A 24740-nucleotide genomic window follows, 5' to 3' on the forward strand; every position below is an offset into this window, starting at 1 on the left:
GACTTGAAAGGTTTAAGAGGTATAGTCCACCTACTTTCACTAATACAGAAGTACAGTTCCATTCTTAGTAAATAGTGACAAACATTAAACACCACCTACTATTCAGAGCATGCATATTCAGAATCTATACATTCAGGAACAATGAATCTCACTCCCTTAATGAAGTTAAATTCACGAAGGTAAACCATAGAAAATGATAGATCAAAGTCACTATTTGTTCATGAATTGATTTTTGAAATATCTTCAGCTAGGAGGCAGCTACTATAACTACATGACTAAGTTACCATAGATAACACCAGATAAATTGATGATGCAAGTCCTTCATACATCTTTGTCCAAATTATATGCTTTGATAGTTACTTGGTCTTAATAAGCGTCTTTACTTGCTTGAACTGGTTGAGCAGGGTAAGAATGTCGTAACTTCAGGAAGTCTATGAATACGCGGTATGATAAGAACACTAGAAGCCTCCTGTAAAAGTAAGTAACTTCTTCATCAACCGTTTAATTTAAAGTACATTACCTTAAGAAAGACTAACAAAAAAGAAATACACCAATCATCCGTCAATAAAAGGGTATCTTAGAAATAAAATATATCCCCTTGAATAAATTAGATTTTTGTGACTGCCAAGATACTGAGCATGCACAAATTCATAAAAAATCAAGAGTGTGATTGGAATAATTTGCTTAAATCAAGAAAAACAATTAAATAATAGTTTGTATAAAAAAAAGACACATGTAGCATAAAGTAACTCTTTCCACTGGCATATTATTACCAATTGAAGCATGTGCATAACTAGAACCTAAAGAAAATAAAATAAATAAAATAAACACAAAATAAGTATTACCAACACTATTGTTTCAAGGAAGTACGTAAAGTGATTTAGGTCGTACCATCTTAATAATAAACATAAATATATAGAAAATATTATGCCGAGAGGTCTGCGTACACACTACCCTCCGACCACATTAGTAAAATTTTACTGGATTGTTGTTGTTGTTGTTGTATGCCGAGAGATTGAACGAAAAAGGTACCAATATAATTAGTCAATAGCCATTACCATTTGAACTGATAGAGGAGGAGAGGAGCTTTATGTCTTCTGCAACCATGGTAATTAAATTTTGCTCTGAGTTCCGCTCGCTAGTTTTAATCTGCAAACAAAGAAAAATAGAACTCGAAAGAAATCATCACAGAAGCATGTTTATAAGACATACTTCATATATGTTAAAAGATTGCATATATGTGAGTGTATTTATATGTGATGACCTAAAATGTCATTTTTAAATTTAATAATTAATTATGTGTATTAAGACCTCGAAAAAGTACTATTTATTATTCCTCGATTTGCGTGCACTGTCAGTTAAATTTTTTGGAAAGTTTTTAAGTGAAAAATGGATTATAATGTGAATTAGAGCTTTAAAACTCAATGGAGTTGACTTTGGTCAATATTTTGAGCAAACGGACTCGGATCAGTATTTCGACAGTTCCGGTAGGTCCGTATCGTGATTTGGGACTTGGGCGTATGCCCGGAATCGAATTCCGAGGTCCCTAGCCCGAGATATAGAATTTTGATGAAAATTAAAAGTTTAAGTTCAAATAGTGACCGGATGTCGAATTATGTACAAACGACCCCGGAATAGAATTTTGATGATTCCAACAGCTCCGTGTGTTGATTTTGGATTTAGGAGCGTGATCGAAATTTTATTTGGAAGTCCGTAGTGAAATTGGGCTTGAAATGGCTAAAATAGGAATTTAAAGTTTGGAAGTTTAACCGGGGAGTTGACTTTTTGATATCGGGGTCGAAATCCAGTTCTGAAAATTTTTACAGCTCCGTTATGTCATTTATGACTTGTGTGCAAAATTTGAGGTCAATCGGACTTGATTTGATAGGTTCCGGCATCGAATGTAGAAGTTGAAAATTCTTAGTTTCATTAAACTTGAATTGGGGTATGATTCGTGGTTTTAGCGTTGTATTATATGATTTAGAGGTTCGACTAAGTTTTTATGATATTTTAGGACTTGTTGGTATATTTGGTTGAGGTCCCGAGGGCCTCGGGTGAGTTTCGGATGGTTAACGGATCAAAAATTGGACTTAAACAGCTGCTGCAATTTTTCTCTTTTGCTGGAAATTTTGGGCTGTGATCGAGCCCAAGATCGAGGCCCAAAATCGAGGCCCAAAAATCGAGCTCCCAAGATCGAGCTCCCGTGATCGAGCTCCCCTGATCGAGCTCCCTGTTCAGATTGGACAGATCTATAAGTTATAAAAACAGAGGCATTTGACCCATTTGCCATTTTTGACAAACTTGAACTTGAGCAGATGCGACTTTTTGATAGATTTTCAAGTAAAGACATTTGGTGTAAGTGATTCCAACTCGAATTTGGTCTATATACACAAATATATCAATGTTTTCACCATTTAATTAGTGTTTTGAGATTGAAATTTGAAAAATTTTAGAAATCTCATAGAAACGAATTTTTGAGATTTCGGTATCGATTTGGAGTCGGATTTGAGTAAAACTGGTATGGTTGGACTCGTAGTTGAATGGGTTATCGAATTTCATAACTTTCGCTGGATTCTGAGATGTGGGCCCCACTGACGAATTTTAATTAATTTCGGGATTTTTATTGAAAATATAGTATTTCTTATAGAATTGATTCCTATAAATTTTAGTGATTGTATCGAATTATTTATGGTTAGATTCAAGCCAATCAAAGTTGTATAATCAAGGAAAGGGCCTTATAGTGGATTAAATTGGAGCAAATTGAGGTAAGTCTCTTCTCTAATCTTGTGAGGAGAAAATTTACCCCATAGGTGATTAAATTAAATAATTGTTGTTAATTGCGGGGGCTACGTACACACGAGGTGACGTGAGTCTGCGAGTAGCTACTATTAATGCTAAAGTCCGGGTAGTTTAGGACGCAAAGCATGAATTACTTGTGTAAATTGTATTCTTGTGTAAATTTTATTCTTTATTAATTAAAATATTTGATGTATATATATTGAGAATTGTTATGAAAGGTAGAAAAATATAAAATTTTCATATGCTTAATTTTTGTTTAGATTAATTAATTATTAAAATAAATTGTTATCCTCTCGAATAACTTTTACAATAAATACTCTTATTTCGGAGGTACATAAGAAAATGTCCTCCTTTCTTGCGGATCGGGCCGAACGCCTCGGCAGGATAGATGCATCTATGGATTATGTCGCACGTCCCTCGGCAGTGTACACAATATTCTGGATCGGGCCGAACGACCTCGGCAGAAATCGTGCTTAATAATAATAATTACATGATACTTTGATAGTTTATTGTAGCTTGTGAAGCTAATTGATAAATTTGAAAATCTTTGAAATTTAAGGATTATTATCCCTGTTAGCTAAGGAATTATTGTTATTCATGTAAATGAGATTAATTAATAAACTGGAAATTTATTGGAATTGAAAGAATTTAGTTAATTTATTGAGAATTTTTGCATTTGAAGGAATTTAATTATTTTTGCTGGTTAAATAAATTATTTTTATATTCTGTGAATCATGCTGAATTATATATTCTAGTTTTATTTCAATTATTATTATTGACCCGTAGTGAGTGTCAAAGTCGGCCATCTCGTCTCTACCACTTCGAGATTAGGCTTGATACTTACTGGGTACACGTTATTTACGTACTCATACTACACTTGCTGTACTTTTTGTGCAGGACCTGAGGCAAGTACTAGTGGGGGACCTACCATCTTACACTCACGTTATCGAGGGGCATAGTGGTGAGCTACCTTTCTGAGCCGTTCTGCAGCTACCAGTGTCTCTCCTTGTATTTATTTTTCATTCTGTCTATTTTTATTTCGGACAGTATTTGAGGTTTTGTATAATCTACTAGATGCTCATACACTTGTGACACCAGGTCTTGGCACACACATTGGTAGAATTTGAATTTTATTATTTTCTTGGTTTTAACTTTTGTCAGTATAAGCTTAATTTATTAAATTGGCTTGCCTAGCTGTAGTGTTGGGCGCCATCACGACCTATAGGTGAAATTGGGTTGCGACAACATGGTATCAGATCACTAGGTTCACGTAGGTCTCACAAGTTATGAGCAGGCCTATTAGAGTCTTGCGGATCGGTACAGAGACGTCTGTACTTATCTTCGAGAGGCTATAAGGTGTTAGGAAATTTCCTTTCTTCATGTTCCATCGTGCAATTGATGTAGTTCTAAATATCCTTCTCTTATTCTCTCACGGATGGTGAGAACGCGCTCGAATGAAGTTCCAAACCAGGGAAGAGCTACTCCCCCAGTTGCTAGAGGCCGAGGGAGGGGTCCAGCTCATGGTAGAGGGCGAGGACGTCCCAGGACTGTTCCAGTTATGCCGCCAGTGGGTCCAGCAGAGAATCCCATTATTGAGGAGCAGGTGAGGTGCCTGTGGCAGAGCCAGCTCCGGTGGATTTCACATCTGCACCGGGATTTCACGATGTCATGGGTCGTATGCTGCGGTTCATGGACAATATGACTCAGGTCGGTTTATTTCCGACAGACCCAACCACATTTCAAGCGGGCGGGGGAGCATAGACCCCTACCGCACAGGCCTATGGACAGGCAGCTGCTATATATCAGACCCAGGGTGCACTACCGGTGGGTGGAGCCTAGCCAGTGGCAGCAGCTATACCTGAGCCCAGGCCAGCTGTAGCCGCTGATCCTCAGAAACTATTGGACAGATGGACTAGACTACATTCTCCTGTCTTTGGGGGTGAGCGACATGAGGATCCCCAGGATTTCATTGATCGGTGCAAGGATAGACTGTACAACATGAGGATATTGAAGTCTTATGGGGTAGACTTTGCTACTTTTCAGCTAGAGGGCAGAGCCCGTAGATGGTGGAACTCTTATGTTCTTGGCAGACCAGCAGATTCTCCTCCCATAACTTGGGACAGGTTCACCCGTATCTTCCTAGACAGGTATATTCCACCCTCCCAGAGGGAAGAGTTGGGGTTTCAGTTTGAGCAGCTCCAGCAGGGTCAGATGTCAGTGACCGATTATGAGGCGAGGTTTTCTGAGTTATCTCGCCATGCACTTATGATACTCCCTACTGAAGCGGAGAGAGTGCAGAGGTTTGTTGCGGGTTTACATACTGGCATTCAGGCCACTATAGCTCGAGAGGTTGAGATGGGTACTTCTTATGAGCTAGTCGTGGAGATAGCCCGCAGGATTGAGGGTGTACGTCAGCGGAGCCGAGAGTAGGGTATGAGAGATTAGCGGTTCAGGTATTCTGGAGAGTTCAGAGGTGCTCCGTCTGGGGGCAGAGGTCAGTTCGTGAGAGGGTAGTCTAGCAGGCCCCCATATCAAGCACCACTGCCTCCTCGGGGTGCTCCAGTACGACCTTATTTTAGTGCTATACCAGAGAGTTCTTATCGCCCACTAGCTATTCAGGGTTCTTCCAGTGGGTATTCAGGTCCCCAGGGCCAGACCTCTAGTCAGCGGCTTATTGCACCGCAGAGTTGTTACGAGTGCGGGGATCCCAGTCACATACAGAGATTTTGCCCTACGCTTCGGGGTAAACTAGTGCAACAGGGTCAGCAGCCTATGATTACCGGACCAGTTGCTCCACCAGTCGTCCGACCACCTAGAGGTGGAGGACAGGTGGGTAGGGGTCGTCCTAGAGGTGGAGGTCAGCCAGTTGGCGCTCCAGCTCGATTCTATGCTTTTTCGGCCAGACCAGATGCAGAGGCCTCACATGTCGTGATTACAGGTATCATTTCTGTTTGCGGCAAAGATGCCTCGGTATTATTCGATCCAGGATCTACGTATTCATATGTGTCATCTCTATTTGCTCCATTCTTGGGTGTTTCTCGTGAGTCCTTGAGTAATCATATTTATGTGTCCACTCCTGTATGCGATTCTGTTATTGTGAACCGGATCTACCGGTCTTGTATTATTACATTCTGTGGTTATAAAACTAGAGCAGATCTCCTATTGCTTGAGATGACCAATTTTGAACTTATTCTGGGCATGGACTGGTTATCTCCATATCATGCTATTCTAGATTGCCATGCCAAGACTGTTACCTTGGCTATTCCAGCATTGCCTAAGCTTTAGTTCATTTAATCGAGTTATTTCTTTTATAAAGGCTCAACACGTGGTTGAGAAGGGTTGTTTGGATTATCTAGCCTATGTTCGGGATACTACTGCAGAGACTCCGGCTATTGATTCAGTGCCTGTAGTTCGGGAGTTCTCCGATGTATTTCCTTCAGATCTTCCAAGTATGCCACCTGATCGTGATATTGACTTCTGTATTGACTTGGCTCCAGATACCCAGCCTATATATATCCCACCGTATCGCATGACTCCGAAAGAATTGAAAGAATTGAAAGAACAACTTGAAGAGTTACTAGCCAAATGGTTCATCAAACCGAGTGTATCGCCTTGGGGTGCACCGGTATTATTTGTGAAAAAGAAGGATAGAACAATGCAGATGTGTATTGATTGTCGCCAATTGAACAAAGTCACTATTAAGAACAAGTACCCGTTGCCGCGTATTGATGATCTATTTGACCAGTTGCAGGGTGTTAGGGTGTTCTCTAAGATCAACTTGAGGTCGGGGTACCATATATTGATTCGTTTGTCATCGTCTTCATTGATGACATCTTGATCTACTCGCGCAGCAAGGAGGAGCATGAACAATATATGAGAGTAGTGCTTCAGACATTGCGGGAACAAAAGCTATATGCTAAGTTCTCTAAATGTGAGTTCTGGCTTGAGTCTGTTGCATTTTTGGGATATATTGTATCAGGCGAGGGTATTAAAGTTGATCCCAAAAAGATTGAGGCAATTTAGAATTGGCATCGTCCCACTTTGACGACTGAGATCGGGAGTTTTCTGGGTTTGGCAAGTTATTATCGTCGGTTCGTGAAAGGTTTTTCATCTATTGAAGCACCTTTGACCAAATTAACCCAGAAGGGTGCTCCGTTCCGATGGTCTGATGATTGTGAGGTGAGCTTTCAGAAGCTCAAGACAACATTGACTACAGTACCAGTGTTAGTGTTGTCTTCCGGTTCGGGGATGTATACAGTGTATTGTGACGCTTCACGTGTCGGCTTAGGTTGTGTATTGATGTAGGAAGGGCAAGTTATTGCATATGCTTCACGTCAGTTGAAGCCCCACGGAAAGAATTATCTGATACATGATTTGGAGTTAGCTGCGATTGTTCACGCTCTTAAGATTTGGAGGCATTATCTTTATGGGGTGTCTTGTGAAGTTTACACTGATCATCGCAGTTTGCAGCATTTGTTCAAGCAGAGGGACCTAAATTTGAGGCAGCGCAGATGGCTGGAGTTACTAAAAGATTATGATATTACTATCTTGTATCATCAGGGAAAAGCAAATGTGGTTGCAGATGCCTTGAGCAGAAAGACAAAGAGTATGGGTAGTTTGGCTTTCATTTCAGTAGAGGAAAGGCCATTAGCCTCGGATATTCAGTCCTTGGCTAACAGACTTGTGAGGTTGGATATTTCAGAGCCCAGCCGAGTTCTTGCATGTGTTGTGGCCCAATCTTCACTATTTGAGCAGATCAAGGCTCGCCAGTATGATGACCCACACTTGATGGTTCTTCGTGAAACGGTACTACAAGGTGGTGCCAATGAAGTTACTATTGGTGCGAATGGTGTTCTGCAACTCCAGGGTCGTCTATGTGTTCCTAATATGGATGGACTGAGAAAAAAGATCCTAGAGGAGGCACACAGTTCTCGGTATTCTATTCATCCAGGTGCTATGAAGATGTATCGTGACCTGAGGCAGCATTATTGGTGGCGACGAATAAAAAAGGACATTGTTGAGCATGTAGCTAGGTGTCTAAATTGTCAGCAAGTTAAATATGAGCACCATAGGCCAGTGGCCTACTTCAGCAGATGACTATACTGGAGTGGAAATGGGAACGCATCACTATGGACTTTGTAGTTGGGTTGCCGCGAACCTTGCGGAAGTTTGATGCAGTTTGGGTCATTGTCGACAGGTTGACCAACTCGGCACACTTTATTCCTATTGTGACTACGTATACTTCAGAGAGGTTGGTCCAGATATATATATTCAGGAGATAGTTCGGTTGCATGGTGTGCCAATTTCCATCATATCAGATAGAGGTCCTCAGTTTACTTCACATTTCTGGAGAGCAGTGCATATTGAGTTGGGGACCCGTGTAGAGCTCAGCACAGCCTTTCATCCGCAGACCGACGGGAAGTCAAAGCAGACAATTCAGATTTTGGAGGATATGCTCAGGGCATGTGTGATTGACTTTGGAGGTCAGTGGGATCGTTTCATACCTTTGGCCGAATTTGCTTATAACGACAGTTACCAATCCAGCATCGAGATGGCTCCATTTGAGGCTTTGTATGGTCGACGATGTCGTTCGCCCATCGGGTGGTTTGAGCCCGGTGAGTATAAGTTATATGGTACTGATTTGGTGAAAGATGCCTTGGAAAATGTAAAGTTGATTCAGGAGAGACTTCGTACAGCACAATCCAGACAGAAGAGTTACGCAGATCAGAAAGCGCGCGATTTATCCTTTATGATGGGGGAAAAAGTTTTCTTGAAAGTTTCGCCGATGAAGGGAATCATGAAATTTGGGGAAAAAGGAAAATTGAGCCCAAGGTTTATAGGCCCATTTGAGGTGTTGAAACCAGTTGGGGAGGTTGCTTATGAGCTTGCATTGCCTCCCAGCCTATTGGGAGTTCATCCGATTTTCCATGTATCTATACTCCGGAAGTATCATGCCGACCTATCACATGTGTTAGACTTCAGCACAATTCAGCTAGATAATAGCTTGGGTTATGAAGAGGAGCCAGTTGCCATTATTGATAAACAGGTTCGCCAGTTGAGGTCCAAGAGGATTTCTGCAGTTAAAGTCCAGTGGAGGGGCCAACCAGTCAAGGAAACGACTTGGGAGGCCGAGGAAAACATGCGAAGCAAATATCCACACTTATTCAGTACTTCAGGTATAATTCTAAACCCATTCGAGGACGAACGTTTGTTTTAGAGGTGGAAAATGTGATGACCCAAAATGTTATTTTTAAATTTAATAATTAATTATATATTCTAAGACCTCAAAAAAGTACTATTTATCATATCTCAACTTGCGTGCGCAATCCGTTAAATTTTCTGAAAAGTTTTTATGTGAAAAATGGATTAAAATGTGAATTAGAACTTTAAAACTCAACGGAGTTGACTTTGGTCAACATTTTGAGCAAACGGACTCGGATCAGTATTTTGACAGTTCCGGTAGGTCCGTATCGTGATTTGGGACTTGGGCGTATGCCCGGAATCAAATTTCGAGGTCCCTAGCCCGAGATATAGAATTTTTAAGTTCAAATAGTGACCGGATATCGAATTATGTGCAAACGACCCCGGAATAGAATTTTGATGATTCCAAAAACTCTGTATGTTGATTTTAGACTTAGGAGCATGATCGAAATTTTATTTGGAAGTCCGTAGTGAAATTAGGCTTGAAATGGCAAAATAGGAATTTAAAGTTTGGAAGTTTGACCGGGGAGTTGACTTTTTGATATCGGGGTCGGAATCCAGTTCTGAAAATTTTTACAGCCCCGTATGTTATTTATGACTTGTGTGCAAAATTTGAGGTCAATCGGACTTGATTTGATAGGTTTCGGCATCGAATATAGAAGTTGAAAATTCTTAGTTTCATTAAGCTTGAATTGGGGTATGATTCGTGGTTTTAGCGTTGTTTGATGTGTTTTAGAGGTTCGACTAAGTTCGTATGATATTTTAGGACTTGTTGGTATATTTGGTTGAGGTCCCGAGAGCCTCGGATGAGTTTCGGATGGTTAACGGATCAAAAATTGGACTTAAACAGCTGCTGTAATTTTTCTCTTCTGCTAGAAATTCTGGGATGTGATCGAGGCCCAAAATCGAGGCCTAAAAATCGAGCTCCCAAGATCGAGCTCCCTTGGTCGAGCTCCCTGATCGAGCTCCCTGATCGGGCTGGACAGATCTGTAAGTTATAAAAACAGAGGCATTCAACCCATTTGCCATTTTTGACAAACTTGAGCTTGAGCAGATGCGACTTTTTGACAGATTTTCAAGGAAAGACATTTGGGGTAAGTGATTCCAACTCGGATTTGGTCTATATACACAAATATATTACTGTTTTCATCATTTAATTAGTGTTTTGAGATTGAAATTTAATTTTTTTTAGAAATCTCATAGAAACGAATTTTTGAGATTTCGGTATCGATTCAGAGTCGGATTTGAGTGAAACTGGTATGGTTGAACTCGTAATTGAATGAGTTGTTAGATTTCATAACTTTCGCCGGATTCTGAGATGTGGAACTCACGGATGAATTTTAATTAATTTCGAGATTTTTATTGAAAATGTAGTATTTCAGTATTTTAAAAGGCGTGGGCGTAAGGCATGGCGTTTTACATATGCCTCAGCGGGGCATAAGCACCGAGGCGTGGGATGTAAGCCCCATAGGTATTTAATTTTTAATATTTTATAAAATAATATAATGACAATTAATATTTATAAACAGGTAAAATTGCATAAAAATTGAAGAAAACTATATATATGTGTGCTTTATCCCCACAAAAATGTGCTCCATCCCCACAAAAAATTAATAAAAATAATCTATTATACGTTACTTACAAGCACAAGTAATTTGAGTCTAAAAGAATAAAATTTTCTTTATGGAGGAACAAAAAGGATGATTAACCTGCAATTTGAACTTTAAATTTGCTGCTATGAAGAAAAATATAGTTCGCTTTGTATTTGTAAAAAAAATTAAATATTCGTTGCTTTTGGGAGATATTAGCAGACTAGCGAACAAGATAAAAATTAGGAAAACCACGAATTAGGGCTTAAATCAATAAAAAAAGGTCTTTACTGTTAAATTTAATACTTTTGAGTTCCTTTTTAAATCTTTTGAGTAATTACCAAACTCACTTTTGAGAATTTGGGTATTATTTTTTTTTTATTTGCATCGGGTGTCCAAGTCTCTTTGAGCCCCGACTAATCCCGGGGGTGCACAGGCCCTCGGCAAGGAGTTTTCCGCAAGTGCACCACGGTTAATTCAGGTTTTACCCAGTCCGATGGCCCTCAGAAATTGTTTGCACCCAGTGGGTTTCGAACTTGAGACCTTGAAAGGGAGCAAACCCCAAGGCTCAAGTCAATTGCTACCAGGCCAACCCCTGAGGGTTGAGAATTTGGGTATTATATGAAGAACTAATTCAACAAATATTGTTTTAATTTGAAAAAGTCACTTGGGCTTACTATTAATGCTACTATTAATGCTAAAGTTCGCGCGTAGCTACTATTAATGCTAAAGTCCGGATAGTTTAGGACTCAAAGCATGAATTGCTTGTGTAAATTGTATTCTTGTGTAAATTGTATTCTTTATTAATTAAAATATTTGATGTATATATTGAGAATTGTTATGAAAGGTAGAAAAATATGAAATTTTCATATGCTTAATTTTTGTTTAGATTAATTAATTATTGAAATAAATTGTTATCCTCTCGAATAAATTTTACAATAAATACTCTTATTCCGGAGGTACATAAGAAAATGTCATCCTTTCTTGTGGATCGGGCCGAACGCCTCGACAGGATAGATGTATCTATGGATCGTGCCGTACGTCCTTCGACAGTGTACATAATATTCTGGATCGGGCCGAACGACCTCGGCAGAAATCGTGCTTAATAATAATAATTATACGATACTTTGATAATTTATTGTAGCTTGTGAAGCTAATTGATAAATTTAGAAATCTTTGGAATTTAAGGATTATTATCCCTGTTAGCTAAGAAATTATTGTTATTCCTGTAAATGAAATTAATTAATAAACTGAAAATTTATTGGAATTGAAGGAATTTAGTTAATATACTGAGAATATTTGCATTTGAAGGAATTTAATTATTTCTGCTGGTTAACTAAATTATTGTTATATTCTGTGAAACATGCTGAATTATATATTCTAGTTTTATTTCAATTATTATTATTGACCCGTAGTGAGTGTCAAAGTCGGTCATCTCGTCTCTACCACTTCGAGATTAGGCTTGATACTTACTGGGTACACATTGTTTACGTACTCATACTACACTTGCTGCACTTTTTGTGCAGGACCTGAGGCAAGTACTAGTGGGGGACCTACCGTCTTACACCCACATTATCTAGGGGCATAGTGGTGAACTACCTTTCTGAGCCGTTCTACAACTACCAGTGTCTCTCCTTGTATTTATTTTTCATTCTGTCTATTTTTATTTTAGACAGTATTTGAGGTTTTGTATAATCTACTAGATGCTCATACATTTGTGACACCAGGTCTTGGCACACACATTGGTAGAATTTGGGTTTTATTATTTTCTTGGTTTTAAATTTTGTCAGTATATGCTTAATTTATTAAGTTGGCTTGCCTAGCTGTAGTGTTGGGCGCCATCACGACCTATAGGTGAAATTGGGTCGTGATATTATATATCCCATTTATATAAATATACATAAAACATATAATCCTTGTGCATTTCATGTACTGAAGTAAAAGTAGAACAAACCAAACAATTATGAACTAACCAAATGGTCAAGTGAATTAGTCCCTACCAAGTATGCTAAGATGGTATATCAATCCATCACTTATACTTTCACACAAACAATTAAATGAAATACAAACTTAAAGTAAATTCCAAGTATATTATATCAATTTTTAGGTAAAGCGCAATAAGAAAGAACTGAAAAAGGTAGCATATGCTGATTCAATATCTAGCTACTTGGAAATCTTATTTCACGGCATCAATAGATAATAACACCAACATTGATGTTCCTAGAATGAACATGCATTCCAGTCATAAGTTAAAATAATAGTAATACAGAAACAACCAGATTCCAGAGCCAATGGTTTATGAGCTATAACCAGATAAATATTTGGGCACAATTTGTTACTTTATATACTGTAACACCAAATTTCTAATGTAACGCGAAGAGTAATTTTTAGGCGTTCCACTTTCATGCTGTCTGGCAAAACCTTCAGGTTTCATTGGAATTAAAAAATCAGTACATTAAAGATGATCTCGAGCATAGAAACGTTCAGAAAGAATGCTTGACTTCTTCTGAACGCTTGACTTCAGGAGCATATATTTCAAGAGATACATGTCCCAGAAAGAATATGGTACTTGATTTATTAGTTACTCTACATAAATGAACAAGTGATAAAAACAAAAATAACCAAATAGATAGCTAAAAATTATAAATCAAGCACCATAAGTCATGCTGTGGAATTTGATATATGACATCTAATGGCGTGGGAGACTTATTATGGAAAGCTTCAAAAACTAACTTGTAAAAGATCCATGTGTGATTTAAATGAAAATTATGGGTGGTAATATGGTGAGCTTCATGTTCAAATGGAAACTGAGGCTAATGCTGCTTAAGCGTGTCTACTTGTTGATATTAAGAAAGTGACTAAAGCAGAGGAGCAAGTTAGTGCTTATAACTTTTGTGACTTGGTATCTAAGCACATGTGAAAATTAATGAAGAAGAAACCTATGTGGTTAGTCAATAACGCCTTATCAGTTATAAGAAGCACTGCACTATACCGATACTAACTCTATAGTTTAAGTTCTGTCCTTGAAGAAGCCTCTTCCACTGAAGTTGCTTCATGGCTCATGAAAGCCCTAATAGGTTCTCCAAACCTGTAAATATTTTAAATTTACTGAGTAGATATAGATCATTAAGAAGACATCTTATACAAAAATAAGAATGGTATGTATGAATCGTTGATAAACCTTGTAAAACTTAGATTTTTTTTTTCTTTTTCGTCAAGGTATTAAAGACCATCTAGCTTCTTAGTAGGAAATCGGAATAAAGATTCCATTATTTCTCAAAATTATTCAATTAAGGATTACCATCGATATATTTTTCTCTATCATAAAAGATTACGATAACAAGAACTACTCCTCAATTTTAAATAAGAAATGAAGAATAATTAATACTAAAAAGATTAATGAAGATCTAATCTCTCACCTTTTGGTAAAAATCGTCCAATTCTGTCATGCAAACCATCAATTATTTGTAATTTGGCCAAAACATCGGATCGTATGAACTATCATAGCTTGCGACTTCATTCTATTCAAAATGAACCACGGTTAAATTCAAAAAAAAAAAATCTTAAAAATTAGTAATTAAAGATCTGAAGTATGATAAATACTAAAGTTTTTTTTTTGGGGGGGGGGAGGGGGGAAGAGAAAGAAGATAGGTGTACAAAGGAATGCTAACGCTTGCTTGTTGCTTCTAGAACCAAATATATGATAAGAAAATGAAATTTTTGTAGTTATAGCAACAATACTCATTGTTGACAAATGATTAACTTCAATATAGCTACATTTATACCCCATTTTGAAAAATGCATACAAATTGAAGACCCATTAGAGCAGTTCAACATGGAATCCTCAAACCTTGAAGTTCTTAGCCGCTTAGTCCTTTAGTTTGTGCACAGTCCGTTGGATATGACTTTATTTCCTTGATTTAGAAGGAAGTTCTAAACCATCAAGATTATTTTTCAAAGTATATAGACGGAATTTCAATTCAAACTTTTTTTTTTGCATAGGATGGATTGAACTCAAAGTTTTACAAACCCCCCAATTCTTAAAGTAACTCGTAAATTTAACTATTAGTTCCGCATTGGCTTTAAGTCAGTACTTTTAGGTTTGTTCGGTTTTCAGAGTGCTGTCACTTTCTGCTATTTTTCATCATGCTAATATACTACAACTTCTGATTGGAGTAATATCAAGATTAAGTTTTTAGTAAAGACAATCTCCTATAAACAAAATTAAAGAGAGAGCAGAAGCATATTTTCTCTAGTGCCGGACCAAAAAAAACTATCATACCAGTTAATAGCAAATTATATATAGTAATATGAAAAGAAAAATTAATTGTTGTTGCAATATAGCTACACTTCTTTAAAATTCTGATCATAGTTCAATTACAGAATTCTTATTTATGAGAAAACGAAAATCTTCTTCACATATTTGAAAGCAACACAAAAAATAAAAAGAATGTATATGCTAGCCTCAAGAATTACACGAGAGGGAGAGGGAGAGAAACAAGAAGCTGCGGTTGGAAATACAGAGAGGACGACCTAATAAAATTAGAAAAGCAAAAAGACTATGTTAAAGAAACAACAATAAAGCAAAAAAGACTAGAGTTCTACAAAAAAAACGGGCAAAATCAATACAAATATAATATGGGTAGACCAAAAATTGAAAAGGTCGAATACAACAAAGAGAAATTTCAGCAAAATTTAAAAGGAAAGCTTACCTGGACGAGAAGATGAAGAAAAGAGCCGCTGGTGCTCTTTTTTTTTGTCAGAGATGAGAAAGAAAAAGGGTCCTTATAATTCCATTTTAATTGTTGTGACGTAATTACCATTTTGACCTTAAATAAAGCTAGATTTGCAATGATGCCCAGCCGTCAGACCATCTTTGCTCTTTCTATATAATAGATATAAGTTAAATTAAAAGTGATCTAAGATACATTTTTGGTTACTTTACCAAAAGCAACTAAGAATGCACGAAAAATATCTTTTAATAAAAGAGTGCAATTGCAATCATTTAATCCTACACTAGTTCTTTTTAAGTTGTGCAAAATGCAATTCAAAAGGTTATAAAGTATGTAACAATATGTAAATTACCTTGTCAAACAATGAGCAATTTCGCCTATGTGCAATGGCATGTAATCTTTTGGCTTGAATTTCAAATGAACCCATAACTTTAGATACGAAATATGAATTTATATGTAAAAACTTATTAAAATCTCAATAAATATTAGATTTAACTCATAATGTTAACAATACAATAAGTTTAATACTAAAGATCTTAAAAATTAAGTTCATTAAATTTAAATTATGAATTCGTCTCCGCATGTGTGATTGAAGTATTGACTATTGACACTGCTTTCTTGGTTCTTTCAAGCAAAAGGGAAAATAGGCTATAACACGAGCTATAACACAGCCCGCTGGAACATCACGACTAAAGAGTAAAACCATGGAACACACTGGTTTAAAAATGAAGTAGTATTATTGAACATTTGAACGTAAGATTTTCTTGGATTCCTTCGACATGAGGAGGTTGGCTTCTAGAAATTTGAATGTTTTTTCGTATTCCTTAATTCAATTTTCCATTATGTCACTATTACCAAATATTTTATTTCATCAAGTGAGGGTATTTCTAAACTATTTTACTTTTATGTGCTTAGCAAAAATAGTTAGACGATTAGATTCCTTGAAATCACAGGTAAATAAATACGCAATATTCAATTGAACACATGGTTTAGTAGTCTAAAAAAGCTAATTAATTTGAAATTTGAAATTATGTTGAACGTGTAATAATTTTTAAAAATGCAATGAATAGAATTTTGGTCCATTTTAAAGTAAATTGCAAGTTGTAAAATGCAAATGTAAAAAAGCATGAGACTTTGGGATTGAAAGCTAAGTCTTCCTTTCTTCCCAATTCCTCTTTTCTTTGTTTTACATAACTTAAATGCAGATAAATTAGGAAATACATATTACAAAAATAATATGTTATGTACTCAGACTACTTTATCTAATGATGCTATTTAATATTCTTTTGCGTAAATTATGTTAATTCTCTTTTTAATCTGTCTAAATGAATGACACACTTTTTGAAATAATAAATTTTTATATATTTTTTATATTCTTAATAACATGATTCATTGGAGCTCTCACCATCACTTATTTAAATAAAAAGACAGTTAAAACTCTCAACACCATTTACTTAAAAGTATATACTCTGTGTATTTTAAATTATTTGAACCTATTTTCTTTCTAATCCGTTCAAAAAAGAATTACTTCTTTCTAATTCGAAAATAATTTCGATTAAACTTTCAATTCTATTCTTAATTCGAAACTTTTTATAATATAAAATATTTGATATTATAAGTTTCTTCTTTAATTACGTGTACAGTCAAATAAGTTTTTATAAATTAGAAAGGAAGTAATATAATCTTAGTACTCTGCAGTCTGCATATGTTTAACTTATTAGTAAAAGTTAAGAGCAAGTCTTCCTTTTTGACAAAGGGAAGAAACTAGCAGAGAATACAGCCCATTGGAACTTGAGTAGCAAACCAGAGTTTTCAATGTCTTCGTCTCATAACATATTATTTCAACTACTCACTTTTTTCCTCTGAAGAAACACCAACTTGAAGTTCTACATTCCCTTTCCCTGATTTTACAATCCCAACTCAATAGAGGCTTTAATTTCCTACACACTGTGTCTGTCTCAATTCAAGAAAAGAACAGAGTAAGAAGACAGATCAACATGTGGAGCAGACATGTTATTAGATTCAGTAAAAGAAGGATGTCAACCTCAGTAGCAACAAATGGCAAAAACAATATGGAATGGTGGGACCATGTACAACCAGCTCCTAAGGATCCAATCACAAGTGTCACTGAGTCTTTCCTCTTTGACCCAAGTCCTTTAAAGCTCAATCTTGGTGTGGTAATGTTCTTTCTATTTCTTTGGTTATTTTTCTTTTTTTTTTTACTTTATTCATTGGCATTTTTCTCCTTCTTGATTGATGATTATTTTATTTTGTTACACTTTTTGTTCATAGGGAGCTTATAGAGATGATAAAGGAAAACCAGTTACTCTTGAGTGTGTTAAAAGAGCGATGGAAAAGATATCAGACTGCGAGTTTTTGTGAGTACTTTTTTTTTTAATTTTTTTTTGACCTTATTGTTTCGTGTTGAGGGGTCTTATAGCAACAGTAAAATTGTCTCTCCTGTGTGACATATAGATCGGGTTCTAGCTGTGAAATCGGCCAATAATGCCTGTATCAGGTAGACTGTCTATATCACACCCAAAGGATGCGGCCCTTACCCGGACCCTACGTGAATGCGGGGTGATATTGGAGGGAGTGTCGGAGCAACAATAAAGTTGTTTCCGTGTGACCTATGTAGGTCACGGGTTCTAGCCATGAAATCAACCAATAATGCTTGCATCAGAATAGGCTGCCTATATCACATCCCAAGGGGTGCGGCCTTTCCCGGACCCTACATGAAGGCAGGGTAATGTTGCCCTTTTTCTCCCCTGTGATTAAAGAACTTTTTAAGGTTTAATGAGTCTGGTCTAAATTCATGAGTTTGGATTTAATCAGATCATATTTTGCAGAATTCTTTATCTAATTACTCAAATTTTGTCTCTTTTCTTACTTTTCTAAAGTCTGATTGGAAATTACATGAACAATTTGTTAATTTTTTTATTGAAAAGTGAAAGCATTTTAACTAGAAATTAGTCTAGGAAACGCTCTAAGGAAGCCAAAGGTGACAAACTAAGTTTAATGGAGGGACCATTTGGTTATTGGAATCGGCCAATCAGGTACTGCCCTTTTAAAGGGGGGGGGGGGTATGTTCTTTCAAGGAAGATAATGAGTTCAGTAACATAACATATGGGAAGGATTTCAGGTTATTGCAGTGATATTTATGTTTCATCTTTCTTCAGTTGTAGGATGACTAATATTGCTCATTATTTAGTCTATATCTTTAGGATTGATGAGGATGAGAAAATTATTGTGTATTGAAATGAAACGGCTAAAAATGTTTAGGTGGTGCGGGGCAAATATTAAGGATTCATATAGCCAAAACCAACTAGTTTGGGACCGACATATTGTTTTTACTGAAGAGGTTGGGTAATGTTCGTGCTCATATGTACTTCAGTTTTTTCTTAGTACTCTAGGTGTTGGACAATGTTTGAGTTAAAGTTGAAAAAAATCCATGGATTTGACCTATTGATTGGAATGAACTTCACTTAGAAAACAATTGAAGATTTGTAAGTGAAACCAGTATTTCACTTAAAGTACACCTTTAACCCAGTGTTTCAATATTTTACTTGAAGTTTAAAGAATGGAATTCAGTATTTGCAATGGCCAAACTACTGGATTCAGTATTTGCAAAGAGTGGAACAATATTTATGCCTAAATGAGTCCAAAATGTCCCACATTGGATGTATAAGAGCATCCAAAGTGTTATATTTTTATAGGGATCTTGGGTTACCTCACTCGTTGCCTTGTCATTTTTTGGTTGAGTGCTCAAATACTTTCACAATATTTGCAAAATATCCAATGAGGGATGTTTTCTGGATTCATCCTATTTCACTGCAACCATGACCATTGTTTTTCTCGTTTGTGTACGGGGTTATAGTTTTGTGCTGTGCTTTTCTACAGTCAAACTTTCTCTTAAAGCTTACAATGGATATGGGACTGCAGTTCCATTTTCACGTTTCTATCTTTTGTTAAACACGTCGTTTGGTCTAATATTGGGCTGGTCTTGGCAGGGAATCAACTAAAGCAACAACAAAGTCAAAGTTCGTGCAGGACTGTGTAAAATTGGCTTATGGATATGACTCTAATGTTGTTAAGGAAAGCAGGTTTGCTGGAGTTCCAGCTCTTTCTGGAACTGGTGCATGCCGTCTGTTTGCTGAATTCCAAAGGCGCTTCTATCCTGACTCACAAATGTTTCTACCAATGCCAACTTGGTCCAAGTAAATGTTTTTCATGTTTATAATTCGTTTTCATGCCATGTCGTTATTAATTTGTAATGTGATTGAAGTGTGTCCTTTGAAGCCACAATGACATTTGGAGGGATTCTGAAGTTTGTACGAGTACCTACCGCTATTATGATCCTGATACAAAAGGATTGCAATTTCAAGCCCTGATGAAGGATATCAAGGTTTGGTTTTATGCTGGAGGATAGGATGAGTTTTCTCAAATTTTGTTGTGAAATATTTGCTTTAACTTCACCGCCAAATCTTACATCCTTACATGACTTTATACCCTTTTCCTGCACATATGAGATTGTGTGCCTCAGTAAAAGATGGATTATGTTACTGAGCAATTTAGATGTAACCAATAAACTATATTGCTCGGACTCTTCAGAATTGTTGTTGGGTGGATGTCGGATTCTCCAAAAATAGTGCATTTTTGGAGGATCTGACACGAGTGCGACAACATTTTTGGAGAGTACTCCGAGCAACATAGCCAATAAACTCTTTGCTGAAGAATCATGTCAGAAAGTAACTATGCATATGATCCTCCTACCTGAAAAATGTAATAGAGAAAATGCCCTTGCAGCTAGGGGCGAAGCTATGTGTGGCCAAGGGTGGTCAATTGAATACCCTTCGCTGAAAAATCATATTGTGTATAGGGTAAAATATTATACTTGTTATGGATAAAAAAATAGACTTTGAACATCCTTACATAGCCCACTAGCAAAGGGTGTTTAAATTTTGAACACCCTTATTGAATTTTCTTGCTTTGCCACTGAACATCCTTATTGAATATTCTGGCTTCGCCATTGCTTGCAGCCATGCAATAATATTCATTATATCATTATACGAATACTCGTTTTGCGATACTGTTGTATGTGGTTACAATATCTGAAGGCAAACTATGCTTTTGTTTACTTTCCGCTTAAGGAGTTTAGAATACTATTCATGACCCTATTTATTTGATAATCTCACAGAATGCTTCAGATCATTCCTTTTTCTTACTTCATCCTTGCGCTCATAACCCAACTGGCGTCGACCCCAACTATGAGCAGTGGAAAGAAATCTCTCACCTATTCAAGGTTAATGAAATAATATGTTCTTTTTTCTTCTCTTATTTGCTATTTAGTCTATCTTATGTGGTATCTTTTGTGTAAATTGGTTTCAGATGAAGAATCATTTTCCTTTTTTTGATATGGCTTATCAAGGGATTGCTAGCGGGGACCTTGAGAGAGATGCCACTGCTATTCGGATATTTCTTGAAGACGGACATCTACTGGGCTGTGCTCAGTCTTTTTCCAAAAACATGGGATTATATGGACACCGAGTAGGTTGCATCAGGTAGATCGCTTCAAGCTACAGTATTCTACAACTCATTTTGAACAACACCGAAATAATACTAAATTTTCATCAGTTAGACAATTTGTTCAATCCATTGAACAAACAAAGGGAAAAAACTACCGAATAAATAAAAATAGATTCAACAAATTAACTTTAACTTGTCCATTCTTAGTGTAATCCTGAATCCACTTTAGCGCTTAGTAGTCCACACGGTCTGTTACTTTCCTGGTTTCGTGATTAGTCTCCAATTCTCAAACTTCCTTTCTTTTTGCTTCCCCTTTTCTTTTTTTGTTTTTGTTTTGGAAACCAGTATTGTCTCTCGGGATGAAAAGCAAGCCGCTGCAATCAAGAGTCAGTTGCAGCAGATAGTCAGGGCAATGTACAGTAGCTCTCCTCTTCACGGCCCACTATTAGTATCCACAATCTTGAATGATGCTGATTTAAAGGCACTTTGGGAAGAGGATATTAAGGTAATTGATGTTCCTTTATGTATTACTAGGTCCTAATTACCATTCCATTCCTTGTGCTTTACTGATTATATCTTTTGCCTAAGGTCATGGTGGATCGCATGATCAGAATGAGAATTGAATTACGTCGAAATCTTGAACAATTGAATTCGTCTGCAAACTGGGAACATATAACCAAGCAGGTATTCTTAAGTCTTTTGTGCAACCGTATATCAAATACAGCTGCTAAATATCAATATTTCAGGTCGGAATGTTTTACTTCTCTGGTTTATCCCCTAAAGAGGTTGACCGGTTGCAGAGGGATTTCCATATATACATGACTAATGATGGACGCATCAGGTACTTAAGTCAGATTTCTTGAATTTAAGTACTGATATCAGTATACATGACAATGCAGATTGTATTGTGATCGGAAAGGTGATATCAATAGAAACACACATAGTAGGTTAAAATAGCAAAAGCTGTCAAAGACCACTAAGTTAACTCATTTGTAGTAGTGACAAGCAGTGGCGGAACCAGAAATATATACAAGGGGATTCAAACAAATTCTAGGATGTCACAATTGGAATGTGAACATATGACCTAAATCAATTTTGATCCCCCTTTACTACTATACGTGAATTTTTCTTCATATCAAGGGGATTCAACAGCTCAGATATAACCAAAACAGATCATTCTTACTCTATTTATAGTATAATTTTCCGACGAAGGGGGTTCGGTTGAACCCCCTTCACTCTACCTAGTTCCGCCCATGGTGACAAGTTCTCCAAGAAATTTCTTAAGTGGTTTATTTCTCTGAAACTACTTTCAAATGGGAAGTTACAATAGAGTATTGGTTTTGAATTCTACCATAAACATACGAAAAGAAAAATTAAAAGAAAGAAAACAGAAAGAACAAAAGATTTTCTGATCTCCATTTTTTATGCTTTTACAATTGACATGACTGATGCATTATCATATGGCAGCATGGCAGGGGTAACAAGCAGCAATGTGGAATACTTGGCAAGTGCAATCCATGAAGTTACCAAAGTGTAAATATTAGTTAGCTTATACTATTAAATGGTGAACCCGTTTTGGCTTGGTTGAGAAGCAGTTTGTAGATTAGATTATCTATCTTAATCAAAGTCTGAAGGAAACCTGTCATATCAATATACAGTCAAACTTTTATGTAACATCCATCCTCTGTAACAACACTTTATTATAACGGCCAAGTTTTCTTTAGAACCAATTTTTCATGTAATGTTATAATATATATTCTCCATAATAGCATTTCACTATAGCACTTCACTATAGCAGTCTAAATATTTGGGAACAAACGATGTTGTTATAGAGAGGTTTGGTTGTATATGATTCCTCGGTAAGACCTTCTTTGCCAAGTAATATTTACCATTTTTTTATCTCCAGAATGTTTATTAAGCAAAGATCAAGAGAAAGTTGAGGGGTTTTGTGCAAAATTTCTGTTGAAGTATGAGATGAGAAGTTCTCTAGTTCTTGACAGCATCGCAAGTGCATTGATTCAAAGCATTTCATAATTTGTAGTTTAGCAAATTTTATACTCATCTTTTTAGATCATATGCACAGAAATCAATGTCTAATAAGTAATAAATAGTGGCTAAAGATGCAAATTTAATGGTAATACTATTAAGGCACTTGAATTGGAGCAAGGGGAAAACCAATTTAAATTTTCAAGAACAATTTTGCTTTTTTACATCAATAAAATCTAGTACTAATCAATTCTTTCTTGTTCCTCTTTCTGACTATTAGTGTTTTTTTTAAAAACTTTCTTGGAACAAGTTTGTGATAATATCTTCTTTCTTTTTTTTTTTTTATAAATTGAGTTGTTATTTAGAAAGAAAAAAATTAGATATTGAAGGAATTTTATGGGGTGCCTACCTCATTTAATTTTTGTAGTTCCACTAACTACTATTTGAAGATCCAAAGAAATGCTTCTTTATCCTTCACCTCCGCATAAACCAAAATAATCAATTGCGTATTATTATTAATAGGGTAAATGACCCTCTATAACCCCTCTAAATTTTAATAGCTCATGTTTTTTTTTTATTGACACAAAATGTCCCTCCGGGCCAAACATATTACATCTAATAGCCCGAAATATCTATTTTGTATAGTGACAGTCTATTTTGTATATATTTTGTATCGTGACAGTCTAATTTGTATATATTTTGTACAATGACAGTCTATTTAGTATATTTTTTGTATAGTGACAGTCTATTTTGTATATATTTTGTATAGTGACATTCTATTTACTATTTAGTATATTTTTTGAATAATGACAGTCTATTTTGTATATACTTTGCATAATGACAGTCTATTTTGTATATATTTTGTATAGTAATAGACTATTTTGTATAATTTTTGTATAGTGACAGTCTATTTTGTATATATTTTGTATAGTGACAATCTATTGTATATAAATTGTATAGTGACAGTCTATTGTATATAAATTGTATAGTGACAGTCTATTTTGTATATATTTTATATAGTGATAGTCTATTTTGTATATTTTCTGTATAATGACAGTCTATTTTGTATATATTTTGTATAGTGATAATTTATTGTATATAAATTGTATAGTGACAGTCTATTTATGTAACGACCCGACTTGTCGTTTAAGAATTTAAGTCCCGTTCGGCAGCATAAGGCCCTGAGCAGCTTTGTATTATGTGTATTGACTTGCGTGCATCGTTGAATTCAGTTACCGGATGATTCGGAGTGATTTTGGACATTTGGTCCCTAAAACGGAAGCTTAAGTCTTAGAATTTTGACCGTAGTCGGAACTGTGTGAAGACGACCCCGGAATGGAGTTCTGTTGGTTCTATTAGCTCTGTTGGGTGATTTTGGACTTAAGAGCGTGTCCGGACTGTGAATTTGAAGTCTATAACTGATTTAGGCATGAATTGGCGAAAGTCGAACTTTTGGAGTTTTGGACTGGAAGTGGACTTCTTGATATCAGGGTCCAAATGCGATTCCGAGAGTTGGAACAGCTCCGTTATATTATTTGGGACTTGCCTGCAAAATTTGACGTCATTCCGGGTTGGTTAGATTGGTTTCGGCACGAGTTTTCGAAGTTGGAAGATTTGGAAGTTCATAAGTTCGATTCGTGGTGCGATTTGTATTTTTGGCATTGTTTGATGTGATCTGAGACCTCAAGCGAGTCCGTGTTAGGTTATGGAACTTGTTTGTGCGTTTATACGGGGTCCCGGGGGCCTCAGATATGTTCCGGGTGGGCTACGGGTCTTTTTTTCCTATTTTTGAACTGTTGTTTCTGTCTTCTGGTGATCTTCTTCGCGGTCGCGAAGCGCCTCTCGTGTTTGTGAAGTGTTACTTCTGACCACTTCATAACTCTTCTTCGCGTTCGCATTCAACCTC

The 24740-nt window shown here is 36.4% G+C and overlaps 1 protein-coding gene and 1 long non-coding RNA gene across 3 annotated transcripts; one reads left to right on the top strand and one right to left on the bottom strand.

Moving 5' to 3' along the window:
• Window positions 1–211: 211 nt before the first annotated feature.
• Window positions 212–15346, bottom strand: LOC104115757 (uncharacterized). The gene is made up of 5 exons (XR_690682.2): window positions 15302–15346; window positions 14009–14110; window positions 12990–13677; window positions 1059–1138; window positions 212–469 (listed from the first exon to the last, which is right to left on the bottom strand). It is a non-coding gene; the product is annotated as an uncharacterized lncRNA (long non-coding RNA).
• Window positions 15347–17046: 1700 nt separating this feature from the next.
• Window positions 17047–22627, top strand: LOC104115756 (aspartate aminotransferase, mitochondrial-like). Of its 2 annotated transcripts, none has more exons than XM_009626448.4 (10): window positions 17047–17499; window positions 17615–17700; window positions 19333–19539; window positions 19622–19727; window positions 20520–20624; window positions 20711–20883; window positions 21194–21353; window positions 21437–21532; window positions 21595–21689; window positions 22316–22627. In XM_009626448.4, the coding sequence occupies exons 1-10, from the start codon at window positions 17320–17322 to the stop codon at window positions 22383–22385; spliced, it is 1278 nt and encodes a 425-aa protein (XP_009624743.1). In that variant the 5' UTR covers window positions 17047–17319; the 3' UTR covers window positions 22386–22627. The 2 variants fall into 2 exon arrangements, with proteins under 2 accessions (XP_009624743.1, XP_070043653.1); XM_070187552.1 differs by lacking the exon at window positions 17047–17499 and adding an exon at window positions 17798–18068.
• The last annotated feature ends 2113 nt before the right edge of the window (window positions 22628–24740 follow it).

The sequence above is a fragment of the Nicotiana tomentosiformis genome, chromosome 10 (assembly GCF_000390325.3).
Source record: "Nicotiana tomentosiformis chromosome 10, ASM39032v3, whole genome shotgun sequence".
Lineage (NCBI taxonomy): Eukaryota > Viridiplantae > Streptophyta > Magnoliopsida > Solanales > Solanaceae > Nicotiana > Nicotiana tomentosiformis.